Source organism: Salvelinus sp. IW2-2015, linkage group LG36 (assembly GCF_002910315.2).
Source record: "Salvelinus sp. IW2-2015 linkage group LG36, ASM291031v2, whole genome shotgun sequence".
Taxonomy (NCBI): domain Eukaryota; kingdom Metazoa; phylum Chordata; class Actinopteri; order Salmoniformes; family Salmonidae; genus Salvelinus; species Salvelinus sp. IW2-2015.
Window position 1 is genome coordinate 17,059,141 of NC_036875.1, and position 22,351 is coordinate 17,081,491.

The following is a 22,351-nucleotide window of genomic DNA, read 5'->3' on the forward strand; positions in this document are numbered from 1 at the left end:
ACTTGTTTAATCCACTTTAGTCAGTGTAGATGAAGGGGAGGAAACAGGTTAAAGAAGGATTTTTAAGCCTTGAGACAATTGAGACATGGATTGTGTATGTGTACCATTCAGAGGATGAATGGGCAAGGCAAAATATTTAAGTGCCTTTGAACGGGGTATGGTAGAAGGTGCCAGGCGCACCGGTTTGTCTCAAGAACTGCAACGCTGCTGAGTTTTTCACACAACAGTTTCCTGTGTGTATCAAGAATGGTCCACCACCCAAAGGACATCCAGCCAACTTGACATAACTGTGGGAAGCATTGGAGTAAACATGGGCCAGCATCCCTGTGGAACGCTTTCAACTCCTAGTTTAGTACATGCCCCGACGATTTGAGGCTGTTCTAAGGGGGGAGGGTTGCAACTCAATATTAGTAAGATGTCCTTAATGTTTTGTGTGCTTAGTGTATATTTCCACACTAAGAGGTTGGAATATTACTGTGAAATTGAGAAAATTATGATAATGCCCTTTTAGTGTAAGAGCTGTTTGAAAAGACCGCCTGAAATTTCAGCCTGTTTTGGTGGGATGGAGTTCTGGCCATCCATGGTGAAATCACCAGGCGGTAAATTAGTTAATAGACCAATAAGAAAGACAGTTCCAAACCTCTCTGCCAATAACAGCACATTTTCAGTTTCCTCCTCCCGACTCAGACAATCCCAGTCAGTCCTAGCTAAATTTTTGCTTGAGAAATTGCTCTTTGCTAAGAAGCAATTGTTGTTGCTTTTTGACCATTTTCATTAAAAACAATCACAGTAAGGTACTTAATTGTTACCCAAGAAATTATTTGATATTGAACTAAAAACAGCTGCGTTGGACCATTTTTAAATAAAGGTTAGTCATGTGTGGCCAAAATGTATGTAATGCTTTATTTAGATAGTCCGTCTGTAGATTCTCTGCAGACGTTCAGTTACATTTCAACTATCTACTAATCCTGGCCCTAGCCCTAACCTTAGCCTTTATCCTAACCCCAACCCCAACCTTAACCTTTATCCTAACCCCAACCTTTATCCTAACCCCAACCTTAACCTTTATCCTAACCCCAACCTTTATCCTAACCCCAACCTTAACCTTTATCCGTAACCCAAAACTAACAGCTTAGTTTTACCGTTATGCTGCCAGGTGCAAACAGTTTGGGCATATATATATTGTTATTTTGTGAGTTTTGTAGTTTGGTGTTTTGCAGGGTTTTTCTCCGGCTCTTTCCAGCAACACACATTCTTTTTGCACCTCCCCGTTGTGATGTTGTATGGCGACTATAAAAAAGATAGCTGCAACCAAACATCTTAGGATTAGATGTTAAAATTGCGCGGACTAAGACCTCTGCAAAAAAGTCTAATTTAATGACAGATGTCTTCATTGGTATCTTAGATTGATTCTGATCTATTTTGAGGAAGTGTTTTTGTGTTTAATGCTACGCCTAGCCTAAGTTCTGCCTAAAAGCAAACCGAACCTATGTATGCGGACGCCTTTTACCCTAGCCCTTACTTCTGAACCTTAACCCTTATCCTAACTCTAACCTTAAACCCTACCCTAACCTAACCTTAACCTTTATCCTAACCTTAACCCTTACCCTAACCTCTAACCTAACCTTACCCTAACTCTAACCTTAACCTTTATCCTACCCACCCTTAACCCTAACTCTAACCTAACCCTTACCTTACCCTAACCTTAACCTAACTCCTACCTCTAACTCTAACCTTAACGCTTACCCAACTCTAAACCTTAACCCTTAACCCTAGCCCTAACGCTTTAACCCTACTTAGCCCTAACTCTAACCTGTAACCCTAACTCTTACTTAACCCTGTACTAGCCTCCTAACTCATAACCTTAACCCACCCTACACATGTACCCTAACTCTAACCTTAACCCTTATCCTAGCCTTAACCCTAACTCTAACCTTAACCCTAATCCTTATGCGAACCCTAACCGTAACCTTAGCAAGCAGTTGCTTATCAACAGATAGTTTGTTTAGAGTATCTACAGATGGACTTTCCAAATAAAGTGTGACCAAATGAATGTGCAAGTCAAGAAAGCTTACCAGCAGCCAGGGGGATTTGCAGCAGGTGCTGTTTCAAAGACTATGTCAGATACTCCAGGGAGTGTAAATTACTCAATATTTGAGAAATAAAGTTGACATCATTATAAAGATATTCTCCTCTTTTCTTTTCTACTGTGGGTGTGTTGTTGCTAGCGATATTCATAAAAACGCTGGGGGGGCAAAATGCACAAATTGTTTTAAATATTCTTTTTATTTTCTGGGGGTCCTCGTGTCCTCGGTTGAATACCCATGCACTGCTGTATGTCTGCTGTATTACAGGTTACTGGTCACTGTGACTGGTCCTAGATCAGTCATCCATTAATACTATATCTAGTTTGTCCAATGTGTTACAGGTTACTGGCCACTGTGACTGGTCCTGTATCAATCACCTACTAATACTATGTCTACTGTAATGTAGGTTACTCCATGACAGAGAGCTGTCTCTGTATGACGGGTCCAGACTGCTGAGGTGGGACAGATACCAGGCACTCAAGGAAGAGCTACAGCTTACAGACGAACAGCTACACGAAAGGTACACACACATACACGCAAGTAGGAACACATATTCCGAGGCATGTATGTTCGCTAGAGCTGGTGCCAAAGTGTCACACCAGTGCTGCCCTGGGGAGCAACCTGTTCACCCATTATCTCCAGCTATGCAACTTCCTGTTTGCCAGTCTGTGGCATCATTTTGTGTGCTGCGTTTTTGGCCAGGTCTCTTGCAAAATAGATTTGTAATGAGTCTAACCTGGTAAAATAAATCAATCAAATAATAACTGCCGTTTCTCTTTYGATCTCCCTGTGGCAGCCTGGTCTCATAGATTAGACGTAACATAGTAAAAGTAAATCCAGGACACTCAAATTAGTATGATGTGTTTCGTTTGGTATGGTTACATAAGACAGATGGGTACTTAAGGCAAAAACGAAAGGAGGGTGGATGGGTGGGTTTATAACGCGAACGTGTGCTTTTTTTTGTTTCCAATGACTCATTCTTACCTGTTTTCTTTCATTAAGGTGAAACCAATGGTTGCGTTTTCGAATCTCATTACGGACAACTTTTGCATTTGAGCTAATTAGCAACTTTTCAACTACACTGAACAAAAATATAAACGCAACATGTAAAGTGTTGGTCCCATGTTTCATGAGCTGAAATAAAAGATCCCAGAAATGTTCCATACCCACAAAATCTTATTTCTCTAAAATTGTGGACACAAATTTGTTTTCGTCCCCGTTAGTAAGCATTTCAAGTGTGGCATTTCAAAATGATGATTAAACAGCATGATCATTACACAGGTGCACCTTGTGYTGAGCACAATAAAATGCCACCGCAGACCATGTTTGACCACGCCAGACCAGGACCTCCACATCTGACTTCTTCACCTGCAGGATTGTCTGAGACCAGCCAAATGGACAGCTGATGAAACTGTGGGTTTGCATAACCAAAGAATTTCTGCACAAACTGTCAGAAACTGTCTCAGGGATGCTCATCTGCGAGCTCCTCACCAGGGTGTTGACCTGACTGCAGTTTGGTGTGGTAACCGACTTTAGTTGACAACTGCTCACCTTCGATGGCCACTGGCAAGCTGGAGAAGTGTGCTCTTCACAGATGAATCCCGGTTTCAGCTGTACTGGGCAGATAGCAGACAGCGTGTATGGCGTTGTGTGGGCGAGCGGTTTGCTGATGTCAACATTGTGAACAGAGTGCCCCTTGGATGTGGTGGTGTTATGGTATGGGCAGGCATAAGCTACAGACAACCAACACAATTGCATTTTATCGATGGCAATTTGAATGCACAGAGATACCGTGACGAGATCCTGAGGCCCATTGTCGTGCCATTCATCCGCCGCCATCACCTCATGTTTCAGCATGATAATGTATGGCCCCATGTTGCAAGGATCTGTGCACAATTCCTGGAAGCTGAAAACGTCCCAGTTCTTCCATGGACTTCATACTTACCAGACATATCACCCATTGAGCATGTTTGGGATGCACTGGATTGACGATTTCCACCAATATACAGCAAATTCGCACAGCCATTGAAGAGGTGTGGGACAACATTCCACAGGCCACAATCAACAGCCTGATCAACTCTATGCAAAGGAGATGTCGCGCTGCATGAGGCAAATGGTGGTCATGCCAGATACTGACCGGTTTTCTGATCCACGCCCCCAAATGTTTTTAAAGGTATCAGTCACCAATAGATGCATATCTGTATTCTTATCCATAGATTAGGGCCTAATTTATTTATTTATTTAAATTGGCTGATTTCCTTATATGAACTGTAACTCAGTAAATACTTTGAAGTTGTTGCATGTTGCGTTTATATTTTTGTTCAGTGTACTTACTAGCATGTTAGCTCACCCTAACCTTAACCCTTTCAGCTAACCCTGCTCCTAACCCTAAGCTTAACCTAACTTTTAACTCTAACCCCTAGCCTTGCTAACATTAGTGTTAGCCACCTATCCAACATTAGCCACAATAAATTGGAATTTGTACATTTGCAAATATGTAACATATTGTACGTTTTTGAAATTTGTAATGTATAGTGCCTTCAGAAAGTATTCACACCCCTTTATTTTTTCCAAATGTTCTTGTGTTACAGCCTGAATTAAAAATTGATAACATTGAGATGTGTCTCTGACCTAACACAATCCCCCATAATGTCAAAGTGGAATTATGTTTTTAGAAATCTTTACTACTTGATTAAAAATGAAAAGCTGAATTGTCTTGAATCAATAAGTATTCAACTCCTATGTTATGTCAAGCCTAAATAAGTTCAAGAGGAAAACATTTCTTAACAAGTCCGCCTGGGGCGGCAGGTAGCCTAGTGGTTAGAGCGTTGGGCCAAAGTTTGGTGGATCGAATCCCCGAGCTGACAAGGTAAAGCTCTGTCGTTCTGCCCCTGAACAAGGCAGTTAACCCACTGTTCCTAGGCCATCATTGTAAATAAGAATTTGTTCTTAACTGACTTGGCTAGTTAAATAAAGGTTAAATAAAATAAAAAAATAAGTTGCATGGACTCACTCTGTGTGCAATAATAGTGTCTAACCTTATTTTTTATTGGCTACCTCATGTCTGTACCCCACACATTCAATTATCTGTAAAGTCCCTCAGTCGAGCAGGGAATTTCAAATATAGATTCAACCACAAAGACTAGGGAGGTTTTCCAATGCCTCGCAAAGAAGGGTAGATGGGTAAAAAAACAAACAGACATAGAATATCCCTTTAAGCATGGTGACGTTATTAATTACACTTTGGATGGTGTATCAATACACCGTCACTACAAAGATACTGGTGTCCTTCCTAACTCAGTTTCCGGAGAGGAAGGAAACCGCTCAGGAATTTCACAATGAGGCCAATGCTGACTTTAAAACAGTTAAGAGTTTAATGGCTGTGATAAGAGAGAACTGAGGATGGATCAACAACATTGTAGTTACTCCACAATACTAACCAAAATTACAGAGTGTAAAGAAGGAAGCCTGTACATAATAAAAAATAATCCAAAACATGCATCCTGTTTGCAATAAGGCACCTAAGTAAAACTGAACAAACAAATTGGCAAAGAAATGAACTTTATGCATTAGGTTTAGGGCAAAACCAACACTCACAGCTGTAATTGCTGCCAAAGGTGATTCTAACATGTATTGACTCGGGTGTGAATACTTATGTAAATTAGATATTTCTGTATTTCATTTTAAATAAATTGCAAAAATGTCTAAAAACATGTTTCTACTTTGTCATTATGGGGTTTTGTGTAAAGATGGGTGAGAAAAAAATACATATTTTATCMATTTTGAATTCAGGCTGTAACACAACAAAATGTGGAATAAGTCAAGGGGTATGAATACTTTCTGAAGGGACTGTATCGTACGAATTGCAATTTGTAACATATTATACGAAATGGATGATGGACATCCACAAATTACTACATATTATACGAAACATAACATGACAGTGTGTCACGAATTTATGTACAGAATAATATAAAATGCTCTGAGACCAGGTTGCCTGTGGAGATGGCAGTTCTGCTTGTAATGTGTTGTGATGGTGGCTGTATGTGTGTGATGAAGGGATACAACACCCTATCATGTTAATTAGCGTGCCATCCATTTAGATATTACAGTGTGTGTGTGTGTGTGTGTGTGCAATTTTTTATTTTATTTTACAATGACTCATCCTTCCTGTGGTTAGTCATTCAATAATACCTCCTCTCAGGTGTCATACCACACACACAGACTTTCAGGTGTCAGACAGAACAGTGAAGTTATGGGCTGTGTAATGTCAGTTGTTGATTAAGCCTCATTATTAACCCTACGAGGTTCGGAGTCTGCTGGTTTTCTGTTCTACCTGATCATTAATTGCACACCTGGTATTCCAGGTGTAAATCAGTCCCCGATTAGAGGGGCACAATTTTAAAAATGCGGTGGAACTGGCTTTGAGGTCCAGAGTTGAGTTTGAGGGGTCTAGGGACATGAGCTATGAGTTACGGTTTGACAGACACACACACACACCACTGACACACACCTCAGGACGTGACCTTGCAACCAGAGGCAGGTCAGTCAGTAGACAGTGTAGCAGTGGAGGCTGCTGAGGGGAGGATGGCTCATAATAATGACTTGAACAGAGCGAATGGAATGTCATCAAACACATGGAAACCATTCCTCTAGTTCCGCTCCAGCCATTACCACGAGCCYATCCTCCCAAATTAAGGTCCCACCAACCTCCTGTGCAGTGTAGTATTTAAATATCTGTGTTAGCGTCAGAAGTGAAAACCCTGACAATGACTGCTTTCATCTCCACCACCATAACAGGAAATTAGTAGGAGAGAAGGGGGAGGGATTAAAAGAGAGAGAGAAAGAGAGCGGGGGAGAGATATAGAGGAATAGAACTAGGATAGAGGAATGTGGTGGAGAGAGAGGGGGATATTTTTGACAGTGTTTGTCTGCTGACTGTGAGCAGGACAACTCTTTCTGTTTATCTGCCTTTCACCCTCTCATTTAACCCTGTATTGTTTCCACCTTCTCTTCCTTATCACAAATGTCAGATTTTACATCATCCAACAGACAACATTTAACCATAGGAACTATGTGATAGAATGACTACAGTTTCTCCGTAAATGTTCCCTTTAATAGGTTTCTTCTCCAGATAGAAATAGTCCAGATAGTAGTCCATCGGTCGGGATTCAGGGTTGTTTCGTTGGGAATTTGAGTGAACAAAATGGGTGTGCTTTTGCGTGTGTGTGTGCGTGTGTGTGTGTGTGTGTTTGAGCTCCACCTAGGCTGGCAGGAAGGATGTTTGTGGTAGAGCGTCTGGGCTGAAATTAAATCACTTCCCCTTTGTTTTTGCGGCTCAGACGTGTGTGTGTGTGTGTGTGTGTGTGTATCCTGAGTTTCCCGTGGCTCACACTCTTGATGTGATTCCACCCAGGACTATGGGCCAGGGCCACTATACAGTTACAGTATGTGTAGTAACACTAGAGTTACCATAATTGCAGACAAAGAGTCACTACTACAGTACTATTACTATTACTACAGTACTATTACTATTGCTACGGTACTATTACTACAGTACTATTACCACAGTACTATTACTATTACCACAGTACTATTACTACAGTACTATTACTACAGTACTATTACTATCACCACAGTGCTATTACTACAGTATTATCACTACGGTACTATCACTATTACTACACTACTATTACTACAGTACTATTACTATTACTACAGTACTGTTACCACAGTACTATTACTATTACTTCAGTACTGTTGCTATTACCACAGTACTATTACTACAGTATTATTACTATTACTACAGTACTATTACTACAGTGCTACTACTATTACCGCTGTACTATTGCTGCAGTACTATTACTACAGTGCTATTACTATTACTGCAGTACTATTACTGCAGTACTATTACTGCAGTACTATTACTGCAGTACTATTACTGCAGTACTATTACTRCAGTACTATTACTGCAGTRCTATTACTACTACTGCAGTACTATTACTACAGTACTATATGACCTGTGGTTTTTACTGACTACATACCTTGACTAAGGAAAACCCCTTGCTATAAAATAGTACTGTAAACAAGTATTTCTGGACAACAAAAAATGTATATGTCGTGATTCACAATCGGTACAAGCTCTAAATGTGTGTGTGTTTCCAGGTCCATCTTCCCCGTCCACCCTTCGTTTCGTGTGTTGGCCCTGGCAGAGCCCCCTGTGGCGGGCAGCAGTGGTCAGCAGTGGTTGGGTCCTGAACTACTCACCATGTTCATGTTCCACAACATCCAGCCTCTGGCACGGGCACAGGAGACCAGCCTCATACAGTGCTTGGTGAGACGCCCACTCACACACACACACACACACACACACACACACACACACACACACACACACACACACACACACACACACACATATCCAACATATTGATTCAGTCATCTGTTTCCTTCATATCATCCTCCATTCATTCTCTCTCTTTGTCTCTCTTTCTTTCTCTCCAGACTCCCAACGTTCCGAAGGAAGCAGTGGAGCAGCTCCTCCACCTCACACACAACCTCCGACAGACCAACGACCCTACTGTAAGTGTGCGTGTGTGTGTGCGTGCGTGCTAGTGAGTATGTGTACTAAACTGCCTGCTGTGTGTCCAGGCCCAGTCTCTAGCGTCGTCCCTGTCCACTAGACAGCTGTTGAGGATCTGTCGTCGTCTCTCTCAGTATCCAGAGGAGAGCATCGCTCACGCTGTCAACAAAGCATGTCTGTCCAGGTACACAGAAGCGCACGCACACACACACACACGGACTGATTTGTTAGACAAATGTTGATTGAACTATTCCTTGAACTGTACGTTGCTTGGGATTAAATTGTCTGATTTAATAACCTTGTTATAATTTGCAATAATATGCTTTATGTTTGATTAGGTTTCTACCCAGCCTGGCTCGTTCCTCTCTACAGAAGGGCCTGGCTAACTGCTCTATACAGGACACACAGCCTGATGCTGAGGCACATGACCACAGCTGTAAGACACACACGCACACACACACACACACACCACACACACAAACAAACATGTATAATCTATTTCACCCCTCCCCCCTCTCTCCATCCAGGCACTGTAAAGGATGGTGTGTTGACCATAGGCAGCGTGTCAGCTCCCGTCTATAATGCTGGGGAGAAGATGAAGGTGCCTGACGTGCTCTTCTACGACAACGCACAAGTAATGGCCTCCACACACACACACACAAACACTGATTGTAGTTGTATCAAGCCCCTGGACTGAGGGGTTCTGACTCCTCTCTAGAATACTGAGTGGGACTGCCCCAGATCTATCCATCTCTCTCTCCTTCCCGTCTATCTTTTTTTCATCCTCCCCCACACTTTTCTCTCGCTCTCTCTCTCTCTCTCCTCTCTAGCTCTTTGTCGGTTCTCTCTCTCTCTCTCTCTCTCTCTCTCTCTCTCTCTCTCTCTCTCTCTCTCTCTCTCTCTCTCTCTCTCTCCTCTCTAGCTCTTTGTCGGTTCTCTCTCTCCTCTCTAGCTCTGTCGGTTCTCTCTCCCTCTCCCTCTCTCTCTTCTCTCTAGCTCTTTGTCGGTTCTCTCTCACTCTCCCTCTCTCTCCTCTCTCTCTCTCTCTCTAGCTCTTTGTCGGTTCCCTTTCTCTCTCCTCTCTAGCTCTTTGTCGGTTCTCTCTCATGTCTCTGTCGCGTCTCTCTCTTGCTCTTGCTCTTGCTCTATATGTCTTTCATCCCTCCTCACACCTCCTTCTCTCTCACTCCCTCCTTTCTCTCATTCCCTCCTTACTTTTCAGCGCTGAGAAAGAGTGAGCTAGAGAGAGGGATGGAAAGAAGAGCGTGAGAGATGATGTTCCTGCCTGCCCCACTTCTGAAGAACCTGCTCTCTGTCCTTTTTTGAGAGTAGAAAGGGAGAGAGGAGTAGAGGGGATGGAGATTGAGGGAAAGCAGTGTTTAAATGAGGCCAGTTCATTGGACACCTCACCCCTACTACCTAGTGTCTTGAACTGTCAATCAAACTACTGAACACCTCACCCCTACTAATGTCTTGAACTGTCAATCAAACTACTAAACAAATGTAACATAATTTACCCTGGATTCATTCTAAACTTAAGCTGTCTCTCTCTCCCTCTACAGCATATGATGGTGATGGAGGACATGCTGAAAGACTTCCTGCTGGGAGAGCACCTCCTATTGGTAGGAAATCAGGTGAGTTACAGGGCCAAAGACCAATCACAGCTTTTGCATGATTGAAATGGCCATTTAAAAATGGCTTTGGCTGCAATCCAAAGAGAGCAGTTGGCTCCTGACCCATCATTAGGGAACCACTTTATTGAGCGATCAATTAAAACCAATCGATAGCCATAGCCAAACTCAGGTCCATTGACAGCCGTGAAGAGAACTGCATATAGTTGCATATAGAGAGATGTTAATACAGTGCTGGGCCTGTATTTGAAAGGTATGCCCTGTCTGGGTAATCTCATTCATWATGATCTGAARKAAAAACTGATCTTAAATCAACATTCCTACTCTGAAACTGTTTTGATCACAGGTCACTGTGAAGTAGGTCACAGTAGGCAGCTGTGGGTGACTGATTACAGGGACTTTATGACCCAGTCTCTGTCTGTCCCCAYGGGCCATCCATCCTCCACCCTTCAGCTCTGTCAGCATGGACACTCCGTCCGCCGCCCACACTCCCTCCGTAGTGGACATCATGTGCCCTCTGAAGGGCCCTAGGGTGTTAGGGGAGGGAGGGAAGGAGTGGGCGAGCTTTGGGAATAGAGCCGTCTCACAGGCACACAGCACACGCTCTGGGCCTCAACAGATATTTTAGACATGTTGGAGTCAACTGCAAGACTGATGGTTAGGAGTYGTGACAGGGATGTTCTTTAACAATAACWGGATGTGAAATACTCCTCTTTAGATGAGTTCCCTTGGAAGTGTGTGAAGAGAAATGAACTCAGTCCTGTATTAAGAATGATGAAACGTACATTATTTCGGGCACTTTATACATGAAATATGTGTTGACTTTATTGCGTTAATATTATACTGTATATTGAATACAATATTTGTGTGCTTACTCACAGGGAGTGGGAAAGAATAAGATTGTGGACAGGTTCCTCCATCTTCTCAACAGGCCCAGGGAATACCTGCAGCTCCACAGGTGAGAGGTTGAAGGTCAGAGTGTGTGTACCTGCGTGTGTTTTGCGGGGGGTACGACGACCCTATCCCACTATCCAGGATTGTTTTCGAGTGTGGGTATATTCTTGCCATCTGTAAACTGCATCCCTTTTCTAATGGACCATCATGGAGTTTTAGCTGACACACATGTGGTCGTGTTATGTCGAATTGAGTGCATTTGCGCACAATTGAATCACCCAACATTTCAATTTTTAGCATAACAACCAGGCAAATAAGATTCCCATCCTAAATAGCGGGAGTGTTTTCCACAGCTAAATACGACTTGTCTTGTATATGTGACAAACAWGTCATTTATTTATTTTTAACAACCCGAGAAAAGGGTATCTGTGAAAAGCAGAGTGTGGGTAGCACTCTCTGTCGCTGCTCTCCCTTGGCTCTGCCTCTATCTGAGGGTGTTACAGACTATTTTGGTCCCGGAGAAATCAGGACAGCAGTGTTCAGGCCAAGGGGACTACAATAGAGCTGTTAGATAGAACACACACCTATAGGTCTTTCTCTTTTTTCCAACTTTCTTAAAAAAAAGATATTTACATTTTTTCCCTTTTATTATTTTCACTACAGATACAAACATATACATATGAACCACAGCTTACAGACCCATACAAACAAAGACTACATCTCATCTGCCCAGACTCGCATGCTCACATTCCTAGTGCCGACATTCTTTTTTGCAACAATCATTCGATTTTTCCATTTTGTTAATGATGGCGGATTGTTTGATTTCCACGTTTTTAGTATATGTTTTTTCAACGTGAGAAGAGAATCGTCCACCCCATTGGGTATCTCCCTACACCCCCATATGCCATTTCTTGAAATATGCAGACAGACGGATTAAAAGTACGTTTACATTGTAATACTTCTGACTGCCAACTTTCGAGCTTTGCCCATAACTTATTCGTTTTGCACTTAAGACATGACTCTGCCGTTATGCTGTAGAATTTGTGATTTWAAAAAATCTTGTATAATAAATGCTATACAGTGCATTTGGAAAGTATTCAGACCCCTTCACTTACCACATTTTGTTACGTTACAACCTCCCACAGTTGACAGTGCATGTCAGAGCAAAAACCAAGCCATGAGGTCCAATTCTAAGGAATTGTCAGTAGAGCTCCGAGACAGAATAATGTCGAGGCACAGATCTGGGGAAGGGTACCAAAACATTTCTGCAGCATTGAGTTCCCCTGTAGAGATGGGAGAACCTTAGAGGGACAACCATCTCTGCAGCRCTCCACCAATCAGGCCTTTATGGTAGTATGGCTTGGAGTTTGCCAAAAAGCATCTAAAGACTCTCAGACCATGAGAAACAAGATTCTCTGGTAAGATGAAACCAAGATTGAACTCTTTGGCCTGAATGCCAAGCGTCACGTCTGGAGGAAACCTGGCACCATCCCTACGGTGAAGTATGGTAGTGGCAGCATCATAATGTGGGGATGTGTTTCAGTGGCAGGGACTGGGAGACTAGTCAGGATCGAGGCAAAGATGAACGGAGAAAAGTACAGAGAGATCCTTGATGAAACCTGCTCCAGAGCGCTCAGGACCTCAGACTGCGGCAAAGGTTCACTTTCCCAACAGGACAACGACCCTAAGCACACAGCCAAGACAACGCAGGAGAGACTTCGGGACAAGTCTCTGAATGTCCTTGAGTGGCCCAGCCAGAGCCCGGACTTGAACCCGATCAAACATCTCTGGAGAGACCTGAAAATAGCTGTGCAGCAACGCTCCCCATCTAACCTGACAGAGCTTGAGAGGATCTGCAGAGAAGAATGGGAGAAACTCCCCAAATACAGGTGTGCCAAACTTGTAGCGTCATACCCAAGAAGACCCGAGGCTGTAACCACTGCCAAAGGGGCTTCAACAAAGTACTGAGTAAAGGGTCTGAATACTTCTGTAAATGTGATATTTCAGTTTTTTTTATCTAAATAAATTTTATTCATTATCAAAAAATTCAAAAACCCTGTTTTTAATTCGTCATTATGGGKTATTGTGTGTAGATTGAGGGAAAAAACTATTGAATCCATTTTAGAATAAGTCTGTAACGTGGAAAAAGTCAAGGGGTCTGAATACTTTCCGAATGCACTGTTTATGCTGGATTAAGTGTACATTTTAAGTGTACATTAGTTATGCTCTCCCTCCATCATGTGCCAACATCAGTTCTTTTTAAGTTTTGGTTCAAATATGTATATGTTTTTTTATAAGAGATTGGAAGCTGGATAGGCTCTCTGCAAGGTTTTGTATATCTTCCCTATCATATGAAAGATTGTTTCATAAGGTTGCTTTTTAGGGAGTGATATTGTTTCTTGTAGAATACGTTTAATTTTCATCTATTTTGTTCTAGTGCTCTTACCGATGAAGTTGTAAATGTTCTTAGCTTTATCCTTTGACAATAGACACGTAAAAAGATTTTGGGGATGAGCATTCACGTCTTCAATATGCACAAGTGGTTCTCAGGGGCTTCTATAATTAGCCCGCTACGTCACCTTGATAGAAACAGAACATTGGTTGCGGCTGGCCTGATTTCAGACCACACACATTGATATTAGTTATTGATGTAAGTTAGCGATGTGCTCTCATGCCAAGTATAGCCTTCAGGTGGTTCAACATGGAAAATATATCAAACAAGGTTGCCCTGATGGGGTACGCTAACACTTGTATCCAATCTGAATGACAGTAAGTGCATCGAGGTAAGGAAGATAAAACAACCAGAAAACACCTTAATCACAGGTAGAGTCTTCACAACAGAATGATCCTTGGTAGAATAACACATGAACCGGTATGTATTGAAAACGAGAGCATTTAGTTCCACACAGCGTGATAACATGAAGAAAGCTACATCTTTAAAAGATTCTGTAAATCAGGTCGCAGTAGCTTCAGTGTTAGACCACCTACAACATGGTTATTCATATAGACACACTTGTAGAAAGGCTGTTTCAACAGAGGCTCTGAATACGATTGTAGTTTACCTGGCAGTGATATAGAGAGGACACAGGCACGTGTCAAAGAATATATACACGCACACACACACGCACTGCTCTCTCAGTTACAAAGAGACAGGAGACCGGTCTCACTATGCTCATCATGTGAAAACATCCATAGGTGTGACAGTCAAAGGATCAGTCTATTATATATAGCACTGGGACAGTCAGACAGATCGACAATAAGGTCAGGGGTCCCCTAGTAATCATTCTGCTTGACTGGACAGCAGCAATCACACAATAGCCTAGTCTAGAGATAAGATGCAACCATCAAGCTAGACTTCAGTTTCCAGGGGAGAGACAGGAGTTCAGTTGAATGCTTTCCTTTGTAATCTCCTCAGCTCCCACTCCTGTGCTTTGCAGAGCAATTTGACTGTAGGCAAGGTTTTACCCTTCTGTCTTACATGAGTGAGGTGGGGAAAAAACTGCAGTTTACGTGTACGTTTAGTTTTCATGTCAGATTCCTCCCCTCGCGGAGTGTCTCTAATTACTGAGAGAAAGTAGAGGTTGTCTGGTGAAAGTCGTCTGAAAGACAGAAGCAGACAGGGACAGGGCTGCATGTAGATGTGACCTAGTTAGCTACTATAGCTGTGTGTGTGGGTGGCCTGGTTAGCACTAGCTAATTTTAGACCAAAATCATGGCTTTGGGGAGGCAGCCTGTCATGAAGTGTACTGAGATGAGTGTGTGGGTGTTGGCATGTGTGTATGTTTGCGCACGCATGTGTGTGTGGATGCGTCCACTGAGCGGTGTCTCAAAAAGATGATTGAGAAGCAGCCTGTCCATGAAACAAAACCGGGGCGTGCTGTATAGGTCACACATTGACAGTGAGCAGACTCATGTGTTTTTGATCTTAAATGGAAACTGGCCTGGATGGGGAGAACCGTTCCATCTCTTCTACGTTTGTTATTGACTGTAAAGTGTGTAACCCACCCTTCCGTCCTCTCCCCTTTCCAGGGACACTACAGTTCAGACCCTGACCCTACAGCCTTCTGTTAGAGATGGAATTATCATATACGAGGACTCACCGCTGGTCAGTATGACTTCTCTCTCTCAAATCCAGTATGCTTTAATTGCATGAATGCCAAGGTCAATGTTGCCAAAGGGAAGTGATACAAAAACAACAGTAAGAATAGTAGCTATAATACTAATGGAAAAAAGTGTGTAAATACTGTATATACACTGAGTGTACAAAACATTAGGAACACCTGCTATTTCCATGACAGAATGACCAGGTGAATCCAGGTGAAAGCTATCATCCCTTATTGATGTCCCTTGTTAAATCCACTTCAGTCAGTGTAGATGAAGGGGAGGAGACAGGTTAAAGAAGGATTTTCAAGCCTTGAGACAATTAAAACATGGACTGTGAATGTGTGCCAGTCAGAGGGTGAAAGGGCAAGGCTAAATATTTGAAATGCCTTTGAACGGGGTATGGTAGTAGGTGCCAGGTGCACCGGTTTGTGTCAAGAACTGCAATGCTGCTAGGGTTTTCACGCTCAACAGTTTCCCGTGTGTATCAAGAATGGTCCACCACCCAAAGGACATCGAGCCAATGCTTGACATAACTGTGGAAAGCATTGGAGTCAACATGGGCCAGAGTCCATGCCCCGACGACTTGAGGCTCTTTTCAGGGCAAATGGGGGGTAGTGCAATTCTATTAGGAAGCTGTTCTTATTGTTTTGTACACTCACTCTCTGCGACACCGCATGAATCCGGTGGGCCTCCATGCTTTTACCCGCAACGCACGCCCACGCGCCGTACTCCAGCCCGAGCTCCTTCGCCGTCCTACGTCCCGCCGTCCATACCACTCACCAGTCGCCGCACGACGCCGCCACCGCCGCCCACGACGCACGCTGACTGTTGAACATCGACCGTTCTTCGCCGAGCCCCTGGCTGCTCTACGGCTGCTCCCATGCGGCAATACGCTGACAGCCCAGCCAGCGGTCCTGCCCCCAGGCCCCACTGTCCCCGCTATACCCTCAACACTGGCCGATTCAAACCTGGTGTCGTACCCCGGCCTCGAGCTTCCACCTTCTCTCGGCGCGGGCAATAAAGACGGGAACCGATAGTTTAAACGCGCCGAAGGCCCATGATTAATCCGTACGCCAGCTGCCCTCGCCGGCGATTGAACACTCCAACCGACCCATGGATCCAATCCCCCACCACCTCCCGAAGTACCGAACACATTCGCACATCACGCCAGCGAGATCGTCTACACGCGCCACCGTCCTATATTATATTATACATTCAATACACTCAGTATATATATTATACATCAGTACACTCAGTATATTATATTATACATTCAGTACACTGCATATTATATTATACATTCAATACACTCAGTATATTAACATTCAGGACACTCAGATATTATATTAACATTCAGTACACTCAGTATATTATATTATACATTCAATACACTCAGTTTATTATCATTCAGGGACACTCAGTATATTATATTATACATTCAGTACCACAGTATATTATATTATACATTCAATACACTCAGTATACTATACATTCAGGACACTCAGTATATTATATTATACATTCAGTACACTCAGTATATATATTATTCATTCAATACACTCAGTATATTATACATTCAGACACTCAGTATATTATATTATACATTCAATACACTCAGTATATTATACATTAATCATATATATTATACATTCAGTACACTCAGTATATTATATTATACATTCAGTACACTCAGTATATTATATATACATTCAGTACACTCAGTGTATTATATTATACATTCAGTACACTCGTATATTATACATTCAGTACAACTCAGTATATTATACATTCAGTACACTCCAATATATTATATTATACATTCAGTAGACTCAGTATATTATACAATCTCAGTACACTCAGTGTATTATATTATACATTCAATACACGCAGTATATTATATTTATACATTCAGTACCACTCAGTATATTATACATTCAGTACACCAGTATATTTATATTATACATTCAGTATACTGTAATTATACTTCAGTACACTCAGTTACTATTATTACATCGTACACTCAGTATATTATACATTCAGTACACTCAGTATATGTTATATTATACAGTCAGTACACTCAGTTATTATATTATACATTCAGTACACTCAGAATATACATTCAGTACACTCAGTGTGTTATATTATACATTCAGTACACTCAGGTATATATTATACATTCAGTACACTCAGTATTTATTATTTATCATCTTCAGTACACTCAGGTATTATATTAACATTCAGTACACTCAGTGTTTATATTATACATTCAGTACACTCAGTGTATTTACTATCATTGTACATTCAGTACACTCCCAGTCACTCCTATTATATTATACATTCAGTACACTCAGTATAATTATACATAATTCTACGCTTACTCAGTGTATTATATTAACATCAGTACACTCAAGCTATATTATACATTCAGTTACACTCAGTATATTATATATACATTCAGTACACTCAGTTATTATACATCAGTACACTCAGTTATATTATACATTCAGTACACTCGAGATTGTATTATATTATACATTCAGTACACTCAGTATATTATACATTCAGTACACTCAGTATATTATACATTCAGTACATATCACTAATTATCACTTATAATCATACTATATTATACATTCAGTACACTCAGTTCATTATATTAACATTCAATATCACCAGTATATATATTATACATTCAAGTACACTCAGTATATTATACATTCAGTACACTCAGATATATTATAATTCATAATTCTATATCTATACATCAGTACACTCAGTATATATTATACATTCAGTACACTCAGTATATTATACATTCTCAGTACACTCAGTATATTATATTATACATTCAGTACACTCAGTATATCTTATTATTACATTCAGTACACTCAGCATATATTACATTCAGTACAGCTCTCAGTGTGTCTATATTATACATTCAGTACACTCAGTGTATTATATTATACATTCAGTACACTCAGTGTATTATACATTCAGTACACTCAGCATATTATACATTCAGTACACTTAGTACACTTTCATACTAATGCAATTTCTCAGAGAAGCAGATTTTGTTTAAAAAGTAATAATTACAGTAAAATAAATATTTTGACACCCCTGTTTTCAGTACTCCAGCACCCTACCCTTGTGAGAATAATGACACTGAGCCTTTTTCTAAAATGTTTTATGAGCTTGGAGAACATGTTGGGAGTGATTTTAGACCATTCCTCCATACAGAATCTTTCCAGATCCTTGATATCTGTCGTCTGCTCTTATGGACTGGCCTCTTCAATTCAAACCACAGGTTTTCAATGGGGTTCAAGTCCGGGGACTCAGCTGGCCATTGCAAAATGTTGATTTTGTGGTCATCTAACCATTTTCTTTATGGATTTTGATATGTGCTTGTGGTTATTGTCTTGCTGGAAGATCCACTTGCGGCCAAGTGTTTTTGGCTAAAATGTTTTGGTACTTGGTAAAGTTCACGATGCCGTTGACCTTAACAAGGACCACAGGACCAGTGGAAGCAAAATAGCCCAGTAACATCAAAGATGCACCACCATATTTTACCGTAAATATGAGGTACTTTTCTGCATATGCTTCTGTTTTTTGTCTCCAAACCCACCACTGGTGTGTGTGGCCAAAGAGCTCTATTTTCATGTCACAAATAAATATCCAACACAGAAATGTTATAATGTTCAACGATTAGAATCGAATTAAACTTTTTTTTTTTTATGAAGGTGGTACTTATATTGTCTATTACTTATAATACATGGAGAAAATAATACATTTAATGTTTCCTCCTTTAGCTTGTGGCAAGCTGTGACATACTGTGCTGATAACTCTATAACATCAGACCTTTCCCCCAAAAGTATACACAGTTTATTTTTGTTTGATTGTTCTGTGAATGTAGAACTTTTCATTTTGAATTTGGGGAAGAAGGACTCCTTAATTAATATATATTTGGGGCAGGTGATTAGAAAGTGTTCTTCAATTTCTATCTCTCTTGGCCCACAGTGATGACATAGTCTGTCCTCTCTGTTCTCTGTTTTTTGATGGTGTCCTGTCAGTTGCCAGTCTATGATCACTACTTCTATATTTGGTTCAGGTTTTTATTTGTTTGGCGTCTTTTACACGGGTCAAGTATTCAGCTGAAGGCTTTTTTCCCCCAATGTTTGGTAGCATTCCCGTCTTTCTCTGACCTTTGGCCTCACTCCGGTAATAGTCGATGTATGCGTTTTAGTTATTCACCTCCAGCTGTGAACATTTTACTCTTGGGGCTAGATCACTTGTTCATTTCAATCTTGTGTTTCTGGGTTTTGTTAAGTGTTGCTCTCCATCTCTCTCCCTTACTCTCTCTCTCTCTCCATCTCTCTCTCTCTCCTACTCCCTTTAACACTCAATTATGGTATTTACACACTCTGTGTGTAGGTGAAAGCTGTGAAGATGGGCCACATCCTAGTGATAGACGAGGCAGACAAAGCCCCCACTAACGTCACCTGTATACTGAAGACCCTGGTGGAGAGTGGAGAGATGATCCTCGCAGACGGACGCAGGATCGTCTCTGGTACACACACACACACACACACACACACAGACACACACACACACTCACACTCACATGGACTGCCAGACACACAAACACAGTATTGTTTACATTCCTCTGTGAGGCTAGACTATTCAGCATAGTGACAGTCTATTAGGTACGTTTAGTTAGAAGTGGAAAGTAAAACCAAGCGTAAACAGCCTACGACTCTAAGTCTACTGGTACCTGTCCATAAAGGCTTTTATGCTAACCCCTGTGAGTGGCTTGGATGGCCCTGGATTGTATATCATAGATCTGTTTATCTTTGTTGTCATTCTATCTTCTATTTATCCCTTCAATTATCCCCCCGTCTCTAAAGAGTACCTGGGACACTTCTTTGTCACCTGCCTAAACCACTCTTTGTTCTGGCTGAAGAGAGTGTGCTCGTGCGAGCATGTGTGCGCGTGTGTGAGTGTGCGTGTGTCTGTGCATGTGTGTTTTGTACTTACAGTGTGTTGTGTCCTCATTAGACCCATTAGAAGCAGAGAGGAGACCTAACACCATAGCCATGCACCCAGACTTCAGGATGCTGGTCCTGGCTAACAGACCTGGCTTCCCCTTCTTGGGAAACGACTTCTTTGGCTCACTGGGTAAGACTCAGCTTTTGCAGTAACACTATGTACCTACATAAGGACTTCATAACACATTCATAAGCCATAGTGGATAGCATTTGTATGTCTCTGTGTCCAGTCTGACAGAATTTAGCGGTAGTTTCGTGAGCCAATGCTAACTATCGTTAGTGCAATGGCTGGAAGTCTGAGCATCTACTAGCATGCTAGTCACTGCGTTAGCGCTAGTTAGCAACTTCCTTCAAACTGCTCGCAGAGACGAAAACATGGTATCCACAAGTTCATCTGACTATGGGGAAGTAGATTAACGGCCTCATTGCCAAAATCCCAAAGTATTCCTTAAAGAGCGACAACACTTTAGTCGAACGGTCTCTACATAAGGACTTGGAAAACACATTCGTAAGCCATACATAACACGTTCATAAGTAGCACATAAGCATTTACGAATTGCCTGGTTAAAAAAAACACCAAATTGATGTTCTCAGCAGCTACGTCACGGTCACTTATACGGCACGTTGACATATGTTGACATAACCATATTACAGGTGACATCTTCAGCTGCCACGCGGTGGACAACCCCAAGCCGCAGGCGGAGTTTGCCATGCTGAAGCAGTACGGGCCAGCGGTTCCCGACGCCACCCTGCACAAGCTGGTGGCAGCCTTCGGAGAGCTGCGTGCCATGGCAGACCAGGGCACCATCACCTACCCCTACTCCACCAGGGAGGTGGTCAATATAGTCAAACATCTGCAGGTATGCTACAGACACACACACACATACAAACACATATACTCGTGCCAGAACAGTGGTTTGATGCTTTAGTGGGTCACAGAGTTCTTTTATGAATAGTTAATAATGTAGTGTTTAATTCATGGGGGGAATGTCCTAAGGGTGTCCTTGTGTCTGAGTGACCATGTTACCCACCGCCGGATAACTCCCACTTCCATGACCTCAGCCTGCCTGGAGAGAAACATGCATGCGTACACTAAAGAGACCGACATATACTGTATACAGAAAGTATTCAGACCCCTTGACTTTTTCCACATTTTGTCACATTACAGCCTTATTCTAAAAAATTTTTTTTTTTAAACATTTCTCTCTCTACACACAATACCTCATAATGACAAAGCAAAAATAGGTTTTTGAAAATGTTTGCATATTTATAATAATAATAAAAAAACGGAAATATCTAATTTACATAAGTAATCAGACCCTTTACTCAGTACGTTGTTGAAGCACCTTTGGCAGCGATTACATCTTCGAGTCTTCTTGGGTATGACGCTACAAGCTTGGCACACCTGTATTTTGGGAGTTTCTCCCATTCTTCTCTGCAGATCCTCTCAAGCTCTGTCAGGTTGGATGGGGAGTGTCTCTGCACAGCTATTTTCAGGTCTCTCCAGAGATGTTCAATCGGGTTTAAGTCCGGACTCTGGCTGGGCCACTCAAGGACATTCAAAGACTTGTCCCGAAGCCACTCCTGCGTTGTCTTGGCTGTGTGCTTAGGGTCGTTGTCCTGTTGGAGGGTGAACCTTCGACCCAGTCTGAAGACCTGAGCTCTCTGGATGTAGTTTTCATCAAGAATCTCTCTGTGCTTTGCTCCGTTCATCTTTGCCTGGATCCTGACTAGTCTCCCAGTCCCTGCTGCTGAAAAACATCCCCACAGCATGATGATGCCACCACCATGCTTCACCGTAGGGATGGTGCCAGGTTTCCTCCAGACGTGACGCTTGGCATTCAGGCCAAAGAGTTCAATCTAGGTTTAATCAGACCAGAGAATCTTGTTTCTCATGGTCTGAGAGTCCTTTAGGTGCCTTTTGGGAAACACCTCCCTGACAAAGGCCCTTCTCCCAGCTCTTCAAGAGTCTTGGTGGTTCCAAACTTTTTCCATTTAATAATGATGAAT

The 22,351-nt window shown here is 41.9% G+C and overlaps 1 protein-coding gene across 2 annotated transcripts in view; it reads left to right on the plus strand.

The window, feature by feature from the left end:
* Nucleotides 1–22,351, plus strand: part of vwa8 (von Willebrand factor A domain containing 8) — a 90,359-nt gene that overhangs the window by 23,025 nt on the left and 44,983 nt on the right. For both annotated transcript variants that reach the window (XM_023980825.2, XM_070437713.1), the window contains exons 14-25: nt 2,494–2,607; nt 8,253–8,421; nt 8,592–8,669; nt 8,739–8,854; nt 9,009–9,106; nt 9,198–9,304; nt 10,233–10,304; nt 11,183–11,259; nt 15,225–15,300; nt 19,728–19,863; nt 20,352–20,471; nt 20,996–21,201. In XM_023980825.2, coding sequence (XP_023836593.1) covers nt 2,494–2,607; nt 8,253–8,421; nt 8,592–8,669; nt 8,739–8,854; nt 9,009–9,106; nt 9,198–9,304; nt 10,233–10,304; nt 11,183–11,259; nt 15,225–15,300; nt 19,728–19,863; nt 20,352–20,471; nt 20,996–21,201 — 1,369 coding nt within the window. The remainder of the gene's footprint in view (nt 1–2,493; nt 2,608–8,252; nt 8,422–8,591; nt 8,670–8,738; nt 8,855–9,008; nt 9,107–9,197; nt 9,305–10,232; nt 10,305–11,182; nt 11,260–15,224; nt 15,301–19,727; nt 19,864–20,351; nt 20,472–20,995; nt 21,202–22,351) is intronic.